General features: G+C 35.2%; 1 protein-coding gene across 1 annotated transcript in view; it reads left to right on the top strand.

Annotated features, from left to right (window-relative positions):
- LOC150097167 (kinesin-like protein KIF19) overlaps nucleotides 1-4930 on the top strand; it is a 145229-nt gene extending 140299 nt beyond the window's left edge. Inside the window, exons 22-23 of the mRNA XM_090407604.1 lie at nucleotides 2917-3028; nucleotides 4806-4930. Of these exons, the coding sequence (XP_090263730.1) occupies nucleotides 2917-3028; nucleotides 4806-4930 (237 nt within the window). The remainder of the gene's footprint in view (nucleotides 1-2916; nucleotides 3029-4805) is intronic.
- Nucleotides 4931-19269: the final 14339 nt, after the last annotated feature.

Raw genomic sequence — 19269 nt, forward strand, 5'->3', positions numbered from 1 at the left:
CTCTACTCCAATCATCGGGAATTCGTCCCTCTGTCCAGGCTTTCTGAACTATGCAGTGCAGCCACTGTAAGACTTTCATACCACCATACTTCAGCATTTCTGGTCGATTATCATCTACTCCTGCTGCCTTTCCACATTTCAAGCCTTTGATGGCTTTTTCTGCATGAAGTATGGATATGTATTCCTGACTGCATGCCTGGTCAGTGTTTTTACCACTGTGCTGTCATCACTGCTTGTTTCATTTTGCAGTTTTTCAAAATAATTACTCCATACTTGAAGGATATGTTTTTCTCCTGTTTTCATGTCACCTTTATCATCTCTAACACCTTTTACAGCACTCTTTCCTCCATTTTTAAGCGTCTCCAACAACCTCCAGAATATTTTGCCACCTTCTTGATATTTATTTTCTATATTCTTGCCAAAGTCCTCCCATGACTTTTTTTAGCTAGTTTTACACAGTGTTTAGCATTCTTGCATTTGTCTCTATATTCTCTAAGAGCACAAGAACTTGCACACAACCTCATCACATGCCTCTCTGGCAGAATCAATCAATGTTTTCTTCAAAGTTTGCCACTGAATCTCCAAAGTTTGATTCCTGTTCTCAAACTCTTTCCTTGTTTTTCAATAATCTCTCTGTATTTTAGTCTACAGTTCACATCTGAGAACTGCTCAACTTTTACTCGCTTTAAAACTTTCTTACATGTTATTCGTTTCAATATGAAATTCAGTTTTATCCTGTTGAAGACTAAATAGTGATCACTTCCAATTTTAAATCCTCTGTACACTCTAGTGTCCTGCACCAGGGAGAAAACATCACTATCAACAATAACATAGTCAATGAGACTTTTCTTATTCCTAGCCTCTTCTCTCCATGTGAATTTGTGCACATTTTTATGTTGGAACATGGTGTTAGTAATAACCAGTCCATTACCTGAGCAGAAATCCAACAGATATTTGCCATTATTATTAGCTTTTCTCTTTTCTCCAAATTTTCCCAAAATATTTTTGTATGTCTCACAATCATTTCCTACTCTGCTATTTAGATCCCCAACAAGGACCAACTTTTCCTTTTTCATTGTGTCAGTTGCTTTTTCTAAAGCCTCAAAAAATTCCTCCACTTCTACCTTAGTAGAACCTTCTGTGGGACCATAGGCACAAATAAGTCTCATTGTCCAGTTCCCCATTCTCATATTTGCCCACATTACTCTACTTGAGACTGCCTGCCATTCAAGAAGATTAGCCTCGTATTTTGTGTTGAATACTATGGTTACTCCTTCTTTTCCTTGATTGTTATTGCCTGAATATAACATTTTGTATTTATTGCTCAGAGAGATCTCACCAGTTTTTATCTTTTTTGTTTAAGTCACCCCCATTATGTCGATCTGGTACTTATTTAATTCCTCAGCTAGCTCCATTTCTTTGCCATTCGGGCTTCTTACGTTGATAATACCGATCTTTAACTCTGGTGTGATGTTGAGTTGGGGTTTGTTTTCAGATTTGTTCCAGTAGCTGACTTTTCGCTGTTCGCCCTGGTTCCCTGGCGAAAACAACGGGGGGGCCTTGTTTAACCGAGCGACGCCCCAGCCGGCATGAAATTTTGTCATGTTGTACCATCATTTTTTATTTTGGTTTAACCAATAAGAATACAATTTGGTCGGCTAAATCCCAAATTGCCAGCCCATCCTCGTTCGTTTAGTATCAAAGTAGATACCCAACTGGGTGCACCACGAGAAGGTGAGGATTGGTCATTAGGTCAGAAGCCCTGGTCGGTTCTCCGCATTCCTTTAAAGGCTATGTGGAGGTCTCCTCTCAGTTATACAGCTTTGACCTTTAAGCTCCCCGAATTCACTTTCGGGGAGCTTAAGGCTAATCAAATCTCAATTAATTTTTCATCATCATTATCATCAGTGTCTCAAGCAGGCAATGAAGCGTCCACAACCTTCCTAGTAGCCTTGGATTTCGTAACCGTACCTCCAAGATAGTGTGATTAGCTCTATATCTATCTTTGTCCGTAAATTGCTTGTGTCAATAGACCACAAGCAATAGCGGAAAGAAAAACCAGTTTCCGGGAAGAAAATCCCTTCAATATGGACCGGCTAACTAACCTTCATTTGAAAAGCCTTGATAAAAGTTTTTCACTTCCTAGATGAGATTCGAACCCTGGTCTTTCCAACCAAATGGCTTCGTCTATATCGACTGCGTCCGCAAAGCCACTAGGCTAACTGCAGCGCGGTTAGCCTAGTGGCTTTTGCGATTCGCAACCATATGCCTGGAGAAGGAGTGTCCTAGGTTCGATTCCCGTCTACGACGTGAGGAGCTTAAGGATCTTACTCAGCCATAGCCAAGTTAGCCGGTCTTGGGCGTGCACAGCAGGGTTTTCCCTCCCCAGTTTATCTGGGGTTCCTCCCGCAAACAGGCAAATCGGCCCCCTGAACGCACATGGACTACAATCATGAATACTTCCCAGCTATATGCCGGTGGGAAGCAATGGTGGACTACCCTGTAAAAATCTCACCAGGAATACTTTGTGGGAAATGCCTTACAAAGTCACTTTCGCTCGGAAACGACTGAAAAGGAAAAATCAGTCAGTCAGTCAGTCATATTACTGAACTATGGAAGCTCATAATCAAATCATTACTAAACGAACAATACGAGGGGGGACTGGAAAGTTGTGATAAACACCTAGAACAAAAATTATATTAAAGTAACTGATATGACCACAAGAAAGAACATATCTTAAAACCCTTAAACTCCTATGTTTCATCAAACTGTAATAGTTTGTTATTTTTCTTTGTCTTTGTTATATTCGGTATTCTATTCGTTTATCAGAACTTTCCACACCCGCCCTCATATATAGCATTTCGCTAAAAAGTTTATCTTTGAGTTTCTAAAATGAAACTTTTATTCTCGCTTTAGAGCCAAAACAGAGAGCCACATAGGAATGGAATTCTGCCATCTCTACGCTCCAGATTACGGAAAACTAACAGTACAGACTCGGATTCATCCGAAATCGAACCCCATCCACCTGGTAAGTATAGGGGTTACTATTCTCTAGCGATCATTATCTAGGTATCAACTAATTATTTTTACCCTTAGTTTTCAAGGGATCTGTTGTCCCTTTCCCCCACCACTCATTAGCTGGATCTACTTGCACGATCTTAAAATTATGATTTCCCCTCCCTTTCAGAAATGAGGAGGATATTGAAATTATAAATTGCAATAACGCGATTCTGAAGTTTTATCAAATTTAACGTGTAGAATAATAAAATCACAAGAAGATGTTCATAAGGTTAATTTTTTTGTCATAATTGAATCATTCTTTTGGTTCTATGATAGCAAAAGTGAAATTATTGAAATAAATTCCGTAATTTCAACATGTTTTCCCCTTTGCCCTCCTTCAAAAGTTCATAAAAATAATTATCATTTAATTTAAATTTAAATGAGCTAAATTTAATTTTTTAATTTTAATTTTAATTTTTTTATATTTTTTAATTTTTAATAGAAAAATTAAATTATTTAATTAAAATTTAATATTTATTTATTTTTTTCTAATTTTTTTTCTACGAGGGTCAGAAACGTTTTCGTCCTCCACCATAGATGGCAGCACTATCGGCAAGATTTGTTTTTTCTAAGCTGGTAAATCTGTCATAGACATCCATGTGAAATAACAAGTCATTCTAGAAATAGTTTGTTTTATACAGCTGTCTGAAGCAAAAGTGTTGTTTATATCCCTTGAAATGGATAAAATTGAGTATCATGCGGTTATATAATTCTTTTTAAAATAAGGTTTAAAGCCAAAAGAAATTCATTCGAAGTTCGTAAAAGATTACGGGAATTCTTCTCATTCATTTTCGACAATTTAGCAATGGGCTGCCGAGTTTAAACGTGGCCGCACCAGCCTTGAAGATGATCCACGTGAAGGATGTCCAAAAAGTGTAACAACATCAGAAATTGTTGATCGAGTGTCGAGTCAAATTGCGTGAAATTGCTGAGACTATAGGCATTTCAAAAGAACGTGTAGGTTATATTTTGCAGGAAGAATTGCAAATGAAAAAGCTTTGCGCAAGATGGGTGCCGCGCTTGCTCACAGCAGATCAAAAACGCACTTGCATGAAAATCTCGGAACAATGCTTGGAGCGTTCTAACAAGAACAAAACTGATTTTGTGCGTCAATTTATTACCATGGATGAGGCTTAGATTCACCATTATACACTAGAATCCAAACAGCAGTCAAAACAGTGGACAGAAGCCGGTTGTTCAGCGCCAAAGAAGACAAAGTCCGTGTCATCAGCAGGAAAGGTCGTGACATCGGTGTTTTGGGATGCTAAGGAATTTTGTTTATTAATTATCTTGAAAAGGGTAAAACAATAACCGGGGAATATTATTCCGATATTTTAACCAGACTGGACGAAAAAATTCGTGAAAAAAGACCCCATATGCAGAAGAAAAAAATCATCTTTCATCAGGACAATGCACCTGCCCACAAAAGTGTTTGGGCAATGTGAAAATTAAGGGATCTCTGTACTATGAATTGTTGGAACATCCACTCTATTCCCCAGATATTCCCCACAGGAGTATTTTGCAGATCTTATTGAGAACCACTACAGGGAGGGGATAATGGCGCTGGGGCAATGCTGGAATAAATCTACTAGTCTTAAGTTAGATTATGTTGAAAAATAAAAATAATTTTAAAATTATAAATTCGTTTATTCGTTGTTAGGCCGAGAACGTTTCAGATCACCCCCCGTATAAACTTTCTTTACCCTGTTTCATATAAATTTTTTTTTTTTTTTTTTTTTTTTCAGGTGACAGAACTCCTGGTTTGTACGGAGAAACTCGCAAACACATTGGCAGTGTTGGTCGTAGACGTCCTGCAGTATCGAGACCTAAAAAAATCGAGGAAATAGTTGGTTTCTCGCTCAATCATTGATAACATTTCTCACCGCAAATGTTTGTGTACATACGTCCAATATCAAAACTGTTATTTAAAAAATGCAAAGGAAGTGCAATGTCCACGAAGATCTTCAAGCAACTTTTCGTAGAAAACATAACACCGAAATCCGTCGGGTTGATTTCTTTTAAAAAAAAGTACCGCAATACCTGTAAAAATTTTAATAAAGATTTTATATAGTGGAAATATTTTTCTTTTGATTACCTTTTTGATTAGTTTTATACTACAATTTAACAAAAAAAAAAAAAAACGGAATTAGTTTTGTGCTTAAAATGACAATAAACTTTTTATTTTGTCATTGCAATTAATCGAAGTAATAACTTCGTCTTTTAACCCTTTCATTTGTTGAAAGGGGTTAAATTCAAGTCGTTTACCTCTCGAGAATAAATGACTGTGCATAATTTAAAGTGATACATGGTCATATAATTGAACTACATGCGAATTAAAAATATTTAAAATCACTAATGAACTGTTATAAAAGGATGCAAAATGCATATCCGGACAGTTATTTCTAATTTCTTTAATGATATTTATGAAATCTGTAATATAGCCCTCATATATTACAGATTTCATCTTGTATGTTTATTTATGCGCTATTCCGGTTTTGTGACCACATGTTTATAACAAAAAGAGTCTTTTTTGTTAATAAACATGTGGTCACAATACCTTGTATGTTGTTTCAGATAACTCTCCTAAAGTTGCTCCAAAAATTTAATACCAGCTGCCTGCTGACCGAAATCTACAGCATTCAAGTACAGTATTCAATTGTTAATTTTAATTAACACAGAGATAAATAAATCGAGGTCAATAACTAGGTTCAGGGTCTTTTTGTTATTTTTTTGATCGTGTGTGTGTGTGTGTGTGTGTGTGTGTGTGTGTGTGTGTGTGTGTGTGTGTGTGTGTGTGTGTGTGTGTGTGTGTGTGTGTACAGTGTGGCGGTTCGTGGCTTGAAATCGTGAGGGGTACTACAGTTTCGAAATATACATACACACTATAAGTACAGTGTATAGGTGTTTGGATAAATTATCAAAATTCTGGTAAAAATTTAAAAAAAATTAAACATGAAAAAATATTGTTTATTATCGATAAAATTATACAGTTTAGTATAATTCAAAATTATTTAAAAATAATATCCATTATCATAACCCCAATAATGTTCTAAAATAAAAACTATAACAAATGTTATGTCTTTAATTGTAATGTCCAAATATTTAAAGAGACGGAGTAAACACGATAAGCACTACGAACACTCTACTACTGGCGCAAACTGCATGTAAACAACAGTGGAACTACGCCACAGACAATGCTGCATTACGTTAACAGCACGCATCTCACTATGACGTGCATATGCTTGCACGCGTAGCAATATGACACTGTGGTAAACGCATGGCTGATAGCGTCCTTCGCCATCCTAAATGTTACAAGATGAATTTTAATTATTTTTTATACAAAATAAGAGAATTTTGTAGGATTGTTGATGATAAAATTAAATATTAAATATAAATAAATTAATAAATATATTTACATATCGAGAAAAATTGATGGTGCTGCAGTTCTGCAGTGCCTGTACACGAGCCGCCCCTATATATATATATATATATATATATATATATATATGTTAAAGATACCAAGCCAATTTACACCTGGTTTTACTCCATTTCCCAAGTAAACAAACAGACAAGTAAGTCAAGTTTGCGCCTGCAAGTATTGCAAGTCTAGGTAGAGCCGTATTCATGGGTGTGCGAACTGTGCGGTGGCACAGGTAAAATAAACACCGACTTTTTCATGAAAATACATTAAAATTATACTGATAACGGCGTGTCGTTCTTTCGTTGGCACTGCACTCCATTACTGCTCGCCCAGTATCTAATGGCCAGAACCAGACCGGCGGTCTGGCTCTATTGCTCGATGAAATAACATTAGGATAAACAGTAATTAGTATAGGGAATAAATTTTAAGACCGTAGCGCTAGAGCGGTAGTATTTGAAACTACTCTAAGATATATAACAATATCGTACAACATAGTGTTAAACAGGGAAAAGTGGATTTTAAAACAGGTATTTTTACTAATTTTAAGGAATTTTTTGATTTTAGTTTATGATTTTATGAACAAATAAGTATATACACGTACTGTCATGGCAATTTTTGTATGTGATATTACTTGCAAAACATCTTTAAAAATATATTTTGTAGACTGGTTTTAGGTTATCCGACATCAGAATTTTTCTTCAATAGCTGTTTTCAATCTATATTAGATTTATTTATTTTCTAATATTATCTATTTTAGATATATTTTATTTATCAGGTAAGTAATTTTGTTTTAATTTATAATTATAATTTTGTTATAACTTATTTTATAATTAAATCTATCGTATTTAATTCTAAAGTATGACTAGTCGTGAGAGAGATTATTATGGAAGAAAATACCCAAGTGGGCATGAAAAACGAAAGCGAAAACAAGGAAAAGAAGCGGCTGAGGAACGTCAAAGAAATTCACTGTTTAAATTTATGAAGTTGAACTCATATATTTGTTCAGATATATCAGTTGATAACGGGAGTTCTGAAATAACTACAAACTGCTCTTCGGCTTCAACATTAATTAATAATGCGAGTTCTGAAATACTCAAAGGAAGCGGAGAACATGACGCGTATAGTCAAACAATGAATATTGAAGATCCTAAAACTGAGAAACCAGAGGAAGGTGAACTATTTACTATTGATGATCCAGCAACATGGCCCAAAATTTTGAACAACGCAACACTAACACAAATCGTATACAACGTGGTCCACAGTCTCCTCCAACTGAAAATGATTTTCCAAAAGATGACAACAAGAGATGTTTTTCCACAGCTCACTATGTTTGGACAATTGCAAACGGAGAAAAGCAAAACAAAATATGGCTTATACAGTATATTCAAACTCTGCCAACTTTATTTTTTGATTTTGTTGCAAATTATTTTCTTCTGATGATAATTTTTTATCTAATAATGGCTTTTCTGACTGACGACATGTAAGTGAAAGATTAAATTCGCACGAACGAAATCCAGTGCACATGAAATGCATGTATTCATGGACACAAATGGAATGTAATTTAAAAAATCACAATACAATTGATCAGGCAAATCAAAATGTCATAAAATTTGAAGCAGAACGGATAAGAAATGTTTTAAGACGAATAGCAGCAGCAATTCTTTATTTATCGGAACATAATTTAGCTTTTAGAGGTAATTTTGATACTTTGTACGTAGCCCATAATGGTAATTTTTTAGGAATCATAGAATTAATTGCAGAATTTGATCCACTTTTAAAAGATCATTTAATGCGATGTTCGGGGGAAAAATTATAGGTAAGAAACAAAATTCGTATCTATCACCCATTGTGCAAAATGAATTAATTGTTGATATGGGAACCAAAATTCAACAAAATATTGTAAATATGATACGACAGGCAAAGTACTATCCAATAATTACATTAATATTTAGATTTTTATATATATTTAAAGCAGATATTGAAATTCGTGAACACTTTTTGAAGTTTTAAACAACTAGTGACACTACTGGTAACGGTATATATGAAAATGTAAAATCACTTTTGAATAAATTAAATCTTAAATTGTCAGATTGTAGAGGGCAAGGGTATGATAACGGAGCGAATATGAAAGGAGTATATAAGAGAGTCCGTGCTTACATTTTAAATGAAAACGAAAAGGCATTTTATACTCCTTGCGCCTGTCATTATTTAAATTTGATTTTAGGGGATGTCGCTAAATCATCAATTATAGCTATAATTTTTATTAATGTTGTACAAAAAATATATACATTATTTGCTGCCTCAACTTCACGTTGGGACATATTAACGAACTTTGTCAAACAATTAACTCCAAAACCATAATAATATTTGGTTTACAGATCAAGTGTTGATAAATTTATTAACTCAACCAACTAGTTTCACCAAACATTAACTGTTGGCATCTTCAGGGCACAGACATATGGCTTAAAACAATCTCACAATTATGAGTAACTGTAAAACTGACAAGAGTAATTACAAATAAATTGTAATTATTCTTGTCATGTGTGCATGTACACGATTAGCTAACTGTTGCTAAGGAAGATGATGTGAACAGTAAAAGTTTGGCGAAACTAGTTGGTTGAGTTAATAAATTTATCAACACTTGATCTGTAAACCAAATATTATTATACTAATTCATAGGATCAAGAAAATGAACCTTCATTTTAACTCCAAAACCGTTATTTGACACAATATGGGAATGTAGAATTGAATCAGTTAGAGCAGTACGTTTCCAAATTCCAGAATTTTTTAATGCACTAAAAGAATTATCTAAAACTGCATCAGATAATACTATCAAAGTAGAAGCGGTTTCAATATATGAACAAATAGATTCATTTGAGTCTATACTAAGCCTTGTAATTTGGTATGAGCTTTTGCCAAAAGTTAATTTAGTAAGTAAATTATTACAAAATGCAAATATTCCCATAGACGTAGCAACTAAGCATAATAAAGAGTTAGTGCAGTGCTTTGAAGAGCAGAGAATATCAGCATTTGATAGCTGTTTTGAGATTGCTAAAGAACTGTCAAATCTATTAGAAATAGAAATTAAATTTAAAGAAAGTCGAGTACGTCGAAGAAAAGTATTTTTTGATTATGAAACGCCTGATGAATCACACTTAGGTGATAAGAAAGATAATTTTAGGATAAATTTCTTTTTCGTAATTTTAGATACTGCTCTACAATCTGTCAAAAAATGATTTGAATTGCATGAAATTCACGAAAAATCATTTGAATTTCTTTATGATATGAAATTAATAAGAAAAATTAGAGAATTAGGTTAAATAAAATGTAATATATTAAGATTTCTTTTAAATCTTATACGTTGTTATGCATATATTTCATTCTTTATAGTAAAAATGGATATTTTTTTAATATTTTTATATTATTATGTATATTATTAAATAAATCATTGTTCTGGCGTATTTATAAGATAATGTATACTTACATTATAAACTAATATATCATGTACATACAAACACATTTATTTTCTAACTAATTTTTTCCCTTTCCTTAAATTGATGCTAAAGAGCATACTTGTTTCTTTATGTGCATAAATATTTTTCATATTTATTACAATTAAACATTAATTAACGTTTTTACAATTAAACATTAATTAACGTTTCATGTTAATTAATTAATTAACAAGATATTCTACCATTTAAAATTTCCATAAACGTTACTAACTTTCAGGGGCCCCGCTTTTACATTTCGTACAGGGCCCCGCAAAATGTAGAAACTGGCCTGAGTCTAGGTGACCCCACACACAGTGCAAGTCAAGGCAACTCGTGGTAAAGGTGGATAAGCTCTGATCACTATTCTTAATATCTATCTCTCATCCTGAGATTTTTATTTAAAAAGGTGAAAACACCTTATGGTAACTTGTTCTGGTAAAATACTTATAAGCTGTGTATTATTAAATCTTGGTATTTCTAGCCGGGCTCCCACTGATGAGACCTCAATAAAGGTTGAAAGTGGTCTGGGTAGTGGCCCCTTGCCTTTAATACATAGCATCATACATCTCCTCCATGAGATGTGCTTTGCATTAAGGGTAAATATTAAGAATAGTGATCAGTGCTTTTCCACCCCATGAGTTGCCTTGACTTGCACAACATGTGGGGGTCACGTAGACTTGCAAGGCGCAAACTTGACTTACTTGTCTGTTTGCTTACTTGGGAAATGGAGTAAAACCGGGTCTAAAATAGCTTGGTATCTTTAACATTTATTATACCCAAGGTAAAATAATTTCTACATCTAGCTCTCATCCTCAAATTTTTATTTAATAAGGTTAAAACACCTTATGGTAACTTGTTCTGTTAAATACTTATAAGCTCTGTATTACTAAAATCATGCTATTTCTAGCCTGGCTCCCGCTGATGAGACCTCAATAAAGGTCGAAACCAGTCTGGATAGTGGCCCCTTGCCTTTAATACATAGTATCATACATCTCCTCCAGGAGATGTGTTTTGCATTAAGGGTAAATATTAAGAATAGTGATCAGAGCTTCTCCACTTTTACCACGAGTTGCCTTGACTTGCACTACGTGTGGGGTCACCTAGACTTGCAATACTTGCAGGTGCAACTCTGACTTACTTGTCTGTTTGCTTACTTGGGAAATGGAGTAAAACCAGGTTTAAAATAGCTTGGTATCTTTAACATTAATTATACCCAAGGTAAAATACTTTCTATATATATATATATATATATGTGTGTGTGTGTGTGTGTGTGTGTGTGTGTGTGTGTGTGTGTGTGTGTGTGTGTGTGTGTGTGTGTGTGTGTGTGTGTGTGTGTGTGTGTGTGTGTGTGTGTGTGTGTGTGTGTGTGTGTGTGTGTGTGTGTGTGTGAATAAGTTTTTTACCTTGGGAATAATGTATATTAGGGTTACCAAGTAATTTTATAAACTTGGTTATTTTACTCCTAATCCCAAGTAAGCAAACAGTTAAGTTTGCTCCTGAAAGTAGTTCAAGTCTAAAGGTGATTGTGCAACACCAGGGCAACTCTTTGTAAAGGTGGGTAAAATAACCAAGTTTATAAAATTACTTAGTAACCCTAATATATATATATATATTCAAGTACTGGTGAGCCAATGCTCTTTCTGAGCATTGCCTCACCAGTACTTGAAGCTGTTGGCACTTTCTTGAGGGTGCTTTAAGGTATATGATATTATTGTTGGGGCCTTTCGAAAAATCTGTCTTCTACCTGTTAATTCGTTAGCCACCAATTTCCAGAGCTGTCCTTCACTTATCTAGCATCACTGGATCATTGCTCATCAGGATATTGTCATCAGCGTAGAAAATATTCCAATGGCCCGGTCGTTGAATGCCTGCTTAGATAATCCATATCCAAGTTAAACAGAAGCTGCTTAGCACGATCCTTCATATACTGCTACCTTGATCTCCAGTTTTTCGCTGTGATTGTGACATTCCGACATATATCATTCACTTGCTTAATATAATATTCTGGGCCAATCAATGGCCCAGAATATTATATTAATCAGCAGGCTGATTTTCTGAGACCCTCTGTGATCTCAATGCTTCCAAATTAATTTCCGTGAGATCTGATCAAAGGCCTTTTCGAGGTCAATAAATACTAGGTGCAGGGTTTTTTGTTACCTTTTTTGATCGAGTGTATAGTATCAATTGAAGATTTTCCTAAGAACGAACCATACTGATTTTCAATACTTTTGTTAGCTTATGACAACTCTGATTAAATATTCGCTCCATATTTCGAATGAGAGATGAGTTCTAAGGCTCTGTATTTCTCGCAGAGTCGCACATTTCTTTTATTTTTGTAGATCGGTAGCTTTTACTACATTTATCTTGCATTCTCTCTGCGAGGTTCCTATTAAAAGGTTTGTCAGGAAGGTTACACTACCACACGCAACCATTTCCATAGTTCAGCCGGGATAAGTCCTGTGGCTTTGTTGCTTGTTTGTCATTTTATTAATTGCTCTCTTTACTTTTGATTTATCTGCTATCCGGCAGAGGATCTACTATGGTCTGATGTTTAGATAAAACTTCTCTAGGGCAGGTTTCATTTAGCAGATAATGGGAATATTACTTCCATTTCTGTTTATGTCGTTGATCCTTGTCGGTAATATCCCTTGTCAGTAATACCCCCAGTAATATTTGACTTCGTTGAAGTCTTTGGAAGTACGATCTTTGCTTTGTGATCTTGGAAATTTCCTTATCGTATTTAGCCACTTAGAGTCGTGCATAAAAATCATCCGCGTTACTAGATTTTGTTTGTAATACGGTTCTTCTCGCATCCTTCTTTGCTGCCTGATATGACATGTGGTCTTCTTCAGTTTCAGTTCATTGTCTTTGTTTGAAACGGAGTTTCTTTGCGAAGCTTGTCCTTTGCTTCTTTTTCCACCATCTGGTTTCCTAGTTGCCATTTACAGAACACTTCAACATGCTTAAAATTTTTTTGTATGTGTGCCTGATGCAGGCAAGCAATTTATTTCTCGTGGAAACTTGGATATTTCAACCTTAGAACCCACACTTGATTAAAAGCATCGCAAGACATCTTAACGATCTCAACAGATATAATTTTTCAGCAGGCCAATGATTAAAAACATTTCTAACGAGTGACTTGCAGAGTATTTTTTCACACGAAAACTTTTGGCAACTAAATTCCTTCTATTGACATGCGGAGTCTACAATGACAAAATATTCATCTTCAGAAGGCGAAATAAAAAATTTAAAAAATGTGGACAAAATCAAAATAACAATAACAAAATTAGTCTGGGACGTTAATCTTTCTTTGAAATGGCCTCGCAAATTAGAGAAGAATGTCACCTTACTGAAGAAGTACTCACAATAACTACTGATAGTCCATTCTTCCACACACACTCATGCTACGAGTACAACCTAGATGTCACATACTGCTTAACTACATTCTTACTCAATATCCAAGTTTGTTCCCCTAGTTACCATGAACTGTAAAATCTCACTTCTTTCCATAACGTAATATATTCTTATCAACCTATATGTTTCTCTCATATTTACCCTCCAGATATTATTTAAACTTTGGAGGCCACATTCTCTCAATCTATTCTCATATAAAAAATTCCATAGGCTGGTTATCATCTTGGTTACTGTCCTGGATTTTTTCCTTTGTCTGCTCATCGTATCTGAGCATAAATTACATCTGCACACAGTATTAAATATGTGTTTTCATGAAAGCCTTATGCAGTCAAAGCATGATTTTCTTACACCAATGTGTTCTATTCAATACTGCAGTTATCTGATGCGATGATTTAATCATCTAACGATGTTTCTTAAACGTTAACGTTCTATCTTCATCCCCCTAGCCTCTAGCTTCGGGGCCCACTTGTATCAAATTACCATTAATAAAATACTCTGCATACAATGTTCTCATTACAAAAGGCATAAATCTGTCATCAGAAAAAAAAATTGAAAGTGACCTTCACTGTTATATGTCTTATATAAACGTATTCTATAATAAAATTGCTCAAATAAGCCCCTAACGATTCGAAAATATTCCTTAAGTTTTGCATTTCCTAATTTTGTCTTCGACAAATACAGTAATTATATATTACCATGTAGACTAACTAAATAACACACAACATAGATAAACTTAAAACTAGGAAATCACCTGGTATTGATCAAATACTAGCAGAATTCTTAAAAGCAGGAAAAGAACAACTTTTGGAACCATTAATCTACTAAAATAAAGTAATACCTCCTGATTGGACCAAATCAGTCATAACTGCTATATACAAAACAGGAGATAAAACATAATGCAATAATTACAGAGGCATTAGCATCCTCAGTATTCCAAGTAAGGTTTTTACGAATGTACTCCAAAAATAAACTAAGCCATATGTAGAACAAGCATTAGGAAAAGAGCAAGCAGGTTTCAGACCAGTACGAAGCACAATTAATCAATTATTCACCTTAAGACAGCTAACTGAAAAGACACTAGAGTACAATCAAAGTTTCTATATACATTTCATAGACTTTCATCGCTTTGATTCAATCCGTAGAAGAGAACTATGGGAAATATGAAAGATTTTGGAATTCCCAACAAAACTATAAGAATAATAAAGAATCTATATGGGAAATCTGAAAGTGCAGTACGAGTAGAGGATACCTTAACTAACTGGTTCCACACAGAGAGAGGAGTAAGATAGGGATGCAATTTGTCCCCAGACCTGTTCAATCTTGCACTGAAATAAGCAACCAGTAAAGCCTTAAACAAACAAGAGTCTAGAATCAAAATATGGGAAAAATGTAAGAAATTTAAAATTTGCAGACGGTATCGCATTACTTGTAAGCACGGAAGATATACAACGCATTTTTGATAAAATAAAGGAAGAATGTATAAAAATTGGATGAAACCTTGATATAGACAAAACAAAAATTATGCAAAAATAGGGAAAAGAAACATCATTATGAAAATTGAAATCGATAGTAAGAATTTATAGCAGGTTGAAAACTTCACCTACTGCTGAGGAGTAGTTGAGTACTACTGTGAAATTACAAAACTAATAAACAGACGAATCAGTCAAGCATCCCAAACCTTTGGAAGACTAAATAAAATATGGAAGTCAAGTGACATCAAACAACTTACTAAAGTCAGAATCTATGAAACAATGGTGCTCCCAATACTTCTTTATGAAAGTGAATGCTGGAATCTCAAAAAAGCTGAAGAGAAAAAATTATTAACTACTGAAATGGGTTGGCTAAGAAGATTACTTGGAGTCATTGGCGCACCCAGAGGGAGGGGCTACGGGGTCCTGGCACCCCCAAAGAAAAAGGGGAAAAAAAGACTAGAAAATTTTCCAAAAATCGTTTCCTAATTAAAATCCATTTTTTTATTTATGTTGTGTCGTTCTTCTACTTCTATACTACTTATGAATTAGTGGTCATTGCAGATGCTCAGACATAAGTCGTATGTGATGCGTATTGTGTATTCTCAAATTGTGTACTCAACTCCCCCCCCCCCCAAGATTAAATCCTGAATGCGCCACTGCTTTGAGTATTTCTGCTGGATAGACAAAGAAAAGAAGACATAAGGAAACTACTAAAACAAGAAATAATAATAGACAAAATCCAAGAAAGAAGACTGCGATGGTTTGGCCATGTCAAGCATCCTAAACCTTTGGACGACTAAATAAAATATGGAAGTCAAGTGACATCAAACAAGTTACGAAAGTAAGAATCTATGAGACAATGGTCCTCCCAACACTTCTCTATGGAAGGTAACCTTTCTGTGTCCATTCTGAACATAGAAATGTTACCAACTTAAGCCCTATGTACAACGATGGAAGGTAAAAGATCCAAAGGATGGCCCAGAATTAGACGGATAGACAAAATAAAAGAGGATCTGAAAACCAAATCACAACAAGCGACACCAAACTGGACAGAATTGTTCGGACTCCCCAGGGACAGGCAGAAGTGGAAAGAGTTCATTCGGCTTCATCATCATCATCCACATAGATGATGGAAGAGAGAAGAAGAAGACTAAGTTTGCTATCACAATATACAAGTAAAATAACAGTACAAATAAAGAATCCTTTGGTAACCCACTCAGCTCTTATTTCTATTAGACAAGGCATCTCCATACATTATTTCTGATACTTCCTTCTTCTCATCATCTCTCTTATTGGGAGAATGCTCAGTCGATAATGACGATGCTCTTTGGCTGAAGAGATCTAAGTTCGAATCCCGTTTAATACAAAAAGCACCTTTATAAGGGCTTTCCATCAGAGGGTAAGTTATCCAATTTGATAAGCAGTTGAAGGAGTTTTTTCTCTAAAAAAACATTTAAATCTATAGAGGAATGCATGCAATTAACAGACATAATACACTGTCCTCATATCCAGAGCTTCATCGGCCGTAATTGCAAACAATAATAGCAACAACTCTCCTATCCAATTTGACAAATCTTTTTCCTAGTCTACTCCTTTAAGTGTGTATAACAACCTTCTTCGCAATATCCAAAAGCACTGTGGTATATCCAACACTGGTTACTCTGCTATGAAATGTCACCAAACTACTAAATGGGAAGATTTAACTTTAACAAAGCCATGCTGTTCTCTGTAGAGGATCAAAATGTATATTTAATCTAACCACCACTGGATACGGATCCTGAATAACTTCTTCAACTGTAAATGACCACTCCAGGGATAGGTTGGTCTATATTTGATTCTCTAGATTCATCTTATAAAATAGGATTATCTTGGGGTTTGCTTCAAATTATTACGAACTGTGATCATGCGAAACTTGATTTGAAACAAACATTAAAGCATCCTTTTCCATATCCCATCCAGTTCTGTGATGTTTGAGTCAAGCTCTTCCGACAGTTGCAGTATCTCTAACTCATTTGCCTGTTTCATTTCTTTCCATCTCGGTACAGAGATGGTTAACTAGCGCATGTGTCTGAGATGTGATAATAATAATAAAAAAAAAAAAAAAAAATCAGCTAACGCCTTTTTATTCCCGTATATACGGGAGTAGGCGAGGCCATTTAGCCCTATCTAACTTTTGGAGACTGAGTGGGCAGTTCAATCTCCACTGGTACCCAATCAGAGATAGATGGCCCAAGGCTATCACTAATTAAGCGGTACGCAGTGAAGAGAGACGGCTCAAATGTGCCGCCATCTCGTGGTCTCTACCCCTAACACAATATATTTAATGTCTGAAATAATGTGGGTTCTACGGTCGATTTTCTTGAGTTTACAGGACGAAAAACCCGAGTTTCCGGGAGGAAAAACCTGCTTGCCCGTGCCAGAGATCGACTAACTCGGGAACCGGTCGAAAAAAGGCTTAGAAAAATTTCCTCTAGTCGCCGACTAGACTCGAAACCAAGACTTCCTTCGTGCGGCCTAGCGCGGTGGTGTGCAAACGCCACATCCACTGAGCTACACAGGCTCTATAATCATCATCATCATCATCATCATCATCATCATCATCATCCTTGGTACTTACATGCCTTTCAGACATATGGCCTAACATGATTGAATTTCATGACCTTAATTTGTAAGGCGATTATTTTTACGATAAATATATTTTTGCGTGGAAATCTCGCGGGTGTTCCCTGCAATATTTTACTTCGTTACGAGATGAAACATCTCAGTTTCTGGGAGGGAACCTTATGAGATTGGTTAACTCACCTTCAGCTAAAAAGCCATCATAACGTTTTTCATATCCTAGACGGGATTAGAATGTAGGTGTACCCCGACTTAGTGTTTTGTCAAAACCGCCCAACCTAAGGAAGCTATTTCCTGGAAAGCATGAACACCACAGTAAAGTGATCGCTTAACACTACTATTTCAAAAAACATCAGCCTTTACTATTTTACTTCTTTTCATATGACGCGAATCGAAAGGAAGAATCTTCCTGAAGATCGGGTAAAAAATTCTCCTTGATTTCGCTTTTTCTGTAAGGATAATGGAAATTCGAGATTTTAAATTAACTAAAGGGGATCATTCTTTTTCCCTTTGATATGTTCAGATACGAGACATATTATCTATACAAATCATAAAATGATTTGTATAGATAACGCAAGTGGTTGAGACAGCTGTAAATGTTCTCCCGCGATCAGTCTTCGGACTCCTTGGAGGTATCAGGAATAATAATAATAATAATAATAATAATAATAATAATAATAATAATAATAATAATAATAATAATAATAATAATAATATGTCGGCCGTCTCTTTCAACAAAAGTGATGATCTTATTTAGGATTTCCAAGTTATATTCTTTCCTGAACATAACGAAGAATAACAGGCAGGAGCTTCATGTGTTGATTATTAGAAGCATTTCAAACACAGCAGCGAAGACAACAGACTTGATATAATTTTTTCTTCAAGGAAATTGTAACGTTTGTTTAACACTTTGTTCTTGCAGTATAAAATTTTTGAATGTGCATTTGTTTTACAGACACGTTGTTCCTGCGGTCTTCAATCTTAACGTTAGGTATTTTAGAATTCCTATAGAAATCAAGGAATTGAAAGAAAATTTATATTGATTACTTATTCATATATATAAATATTCAACTGCATCTATGAAATCAGGAAGAAATATGAATTTTTTTAGTATAAAAAGGGAGATGATATTTCACCCGTATTATTTACTGTAGCCATAGAAGAAATGTTTCAAAATTTGGAGAAGAAAATAGAGGAAGTATTATTATTATTATTATTAAAGAGCCTATGTAGCTCAGTGGATGTGGCGTTTGCATGCCACGGCGCTTGGCCGCACGAAGGAAGACTTGGTTTCGATTATTATTATTATTATTATTATTATTATTATTATTATTATTATTATTATTATTATTATTATTATTATTAAAGAGCCTGTGTAGCTCAGTAGATGTGGCGTTTGCATACCACGGCGCTTGGCCGCACGAAGGAAGACTTGGTTTCGAGTCTAGTTGGCGACTAGAGGAAATTTTTCTAAGCCTTTTTTCGACCGGTTCCTGAGTTAGTCGATCTCTGGCACGGGCAAGCGGGTTTTTCGTCCCGTAAACTCAAGAAAATCGACCGTAGAACCCACATTATTTCAGACATTAAATATATTGTGTTAGGGTTAGGGACCACGAGATGGCGGCACATTTGAGCCGTCTCTCTTCACTGTGTACCGCTTAATTAGTGATAAGCCTTGGGCCATCTATCTCTGATTGGTACCAGTGGAGATTGAACTGCCCACTCAGTCTTCAAAAAGTTAGATGGAGCTAAATGGCCTCGCCTACTCCCGTATACGGGAATAAAAAGGCGA

This window comes from Typopeltis vanoorti, chromosome 17, assembly GCF_054136105.1.
Source record: "Typopeltis vanoorti isolate ZY-2024b chromosome 17, IOZ_Tvanoo_1.0, whole genome shotgun sequence".
In the NCBI taxonomy this organism is placed as follows: domain Eukaryota; kingdom Metazoa; phylum Arthropoda; class Arachnida; order Uropygi; family Thelyphonidae; genus Typopeltis; species Typopeltis vanoorti.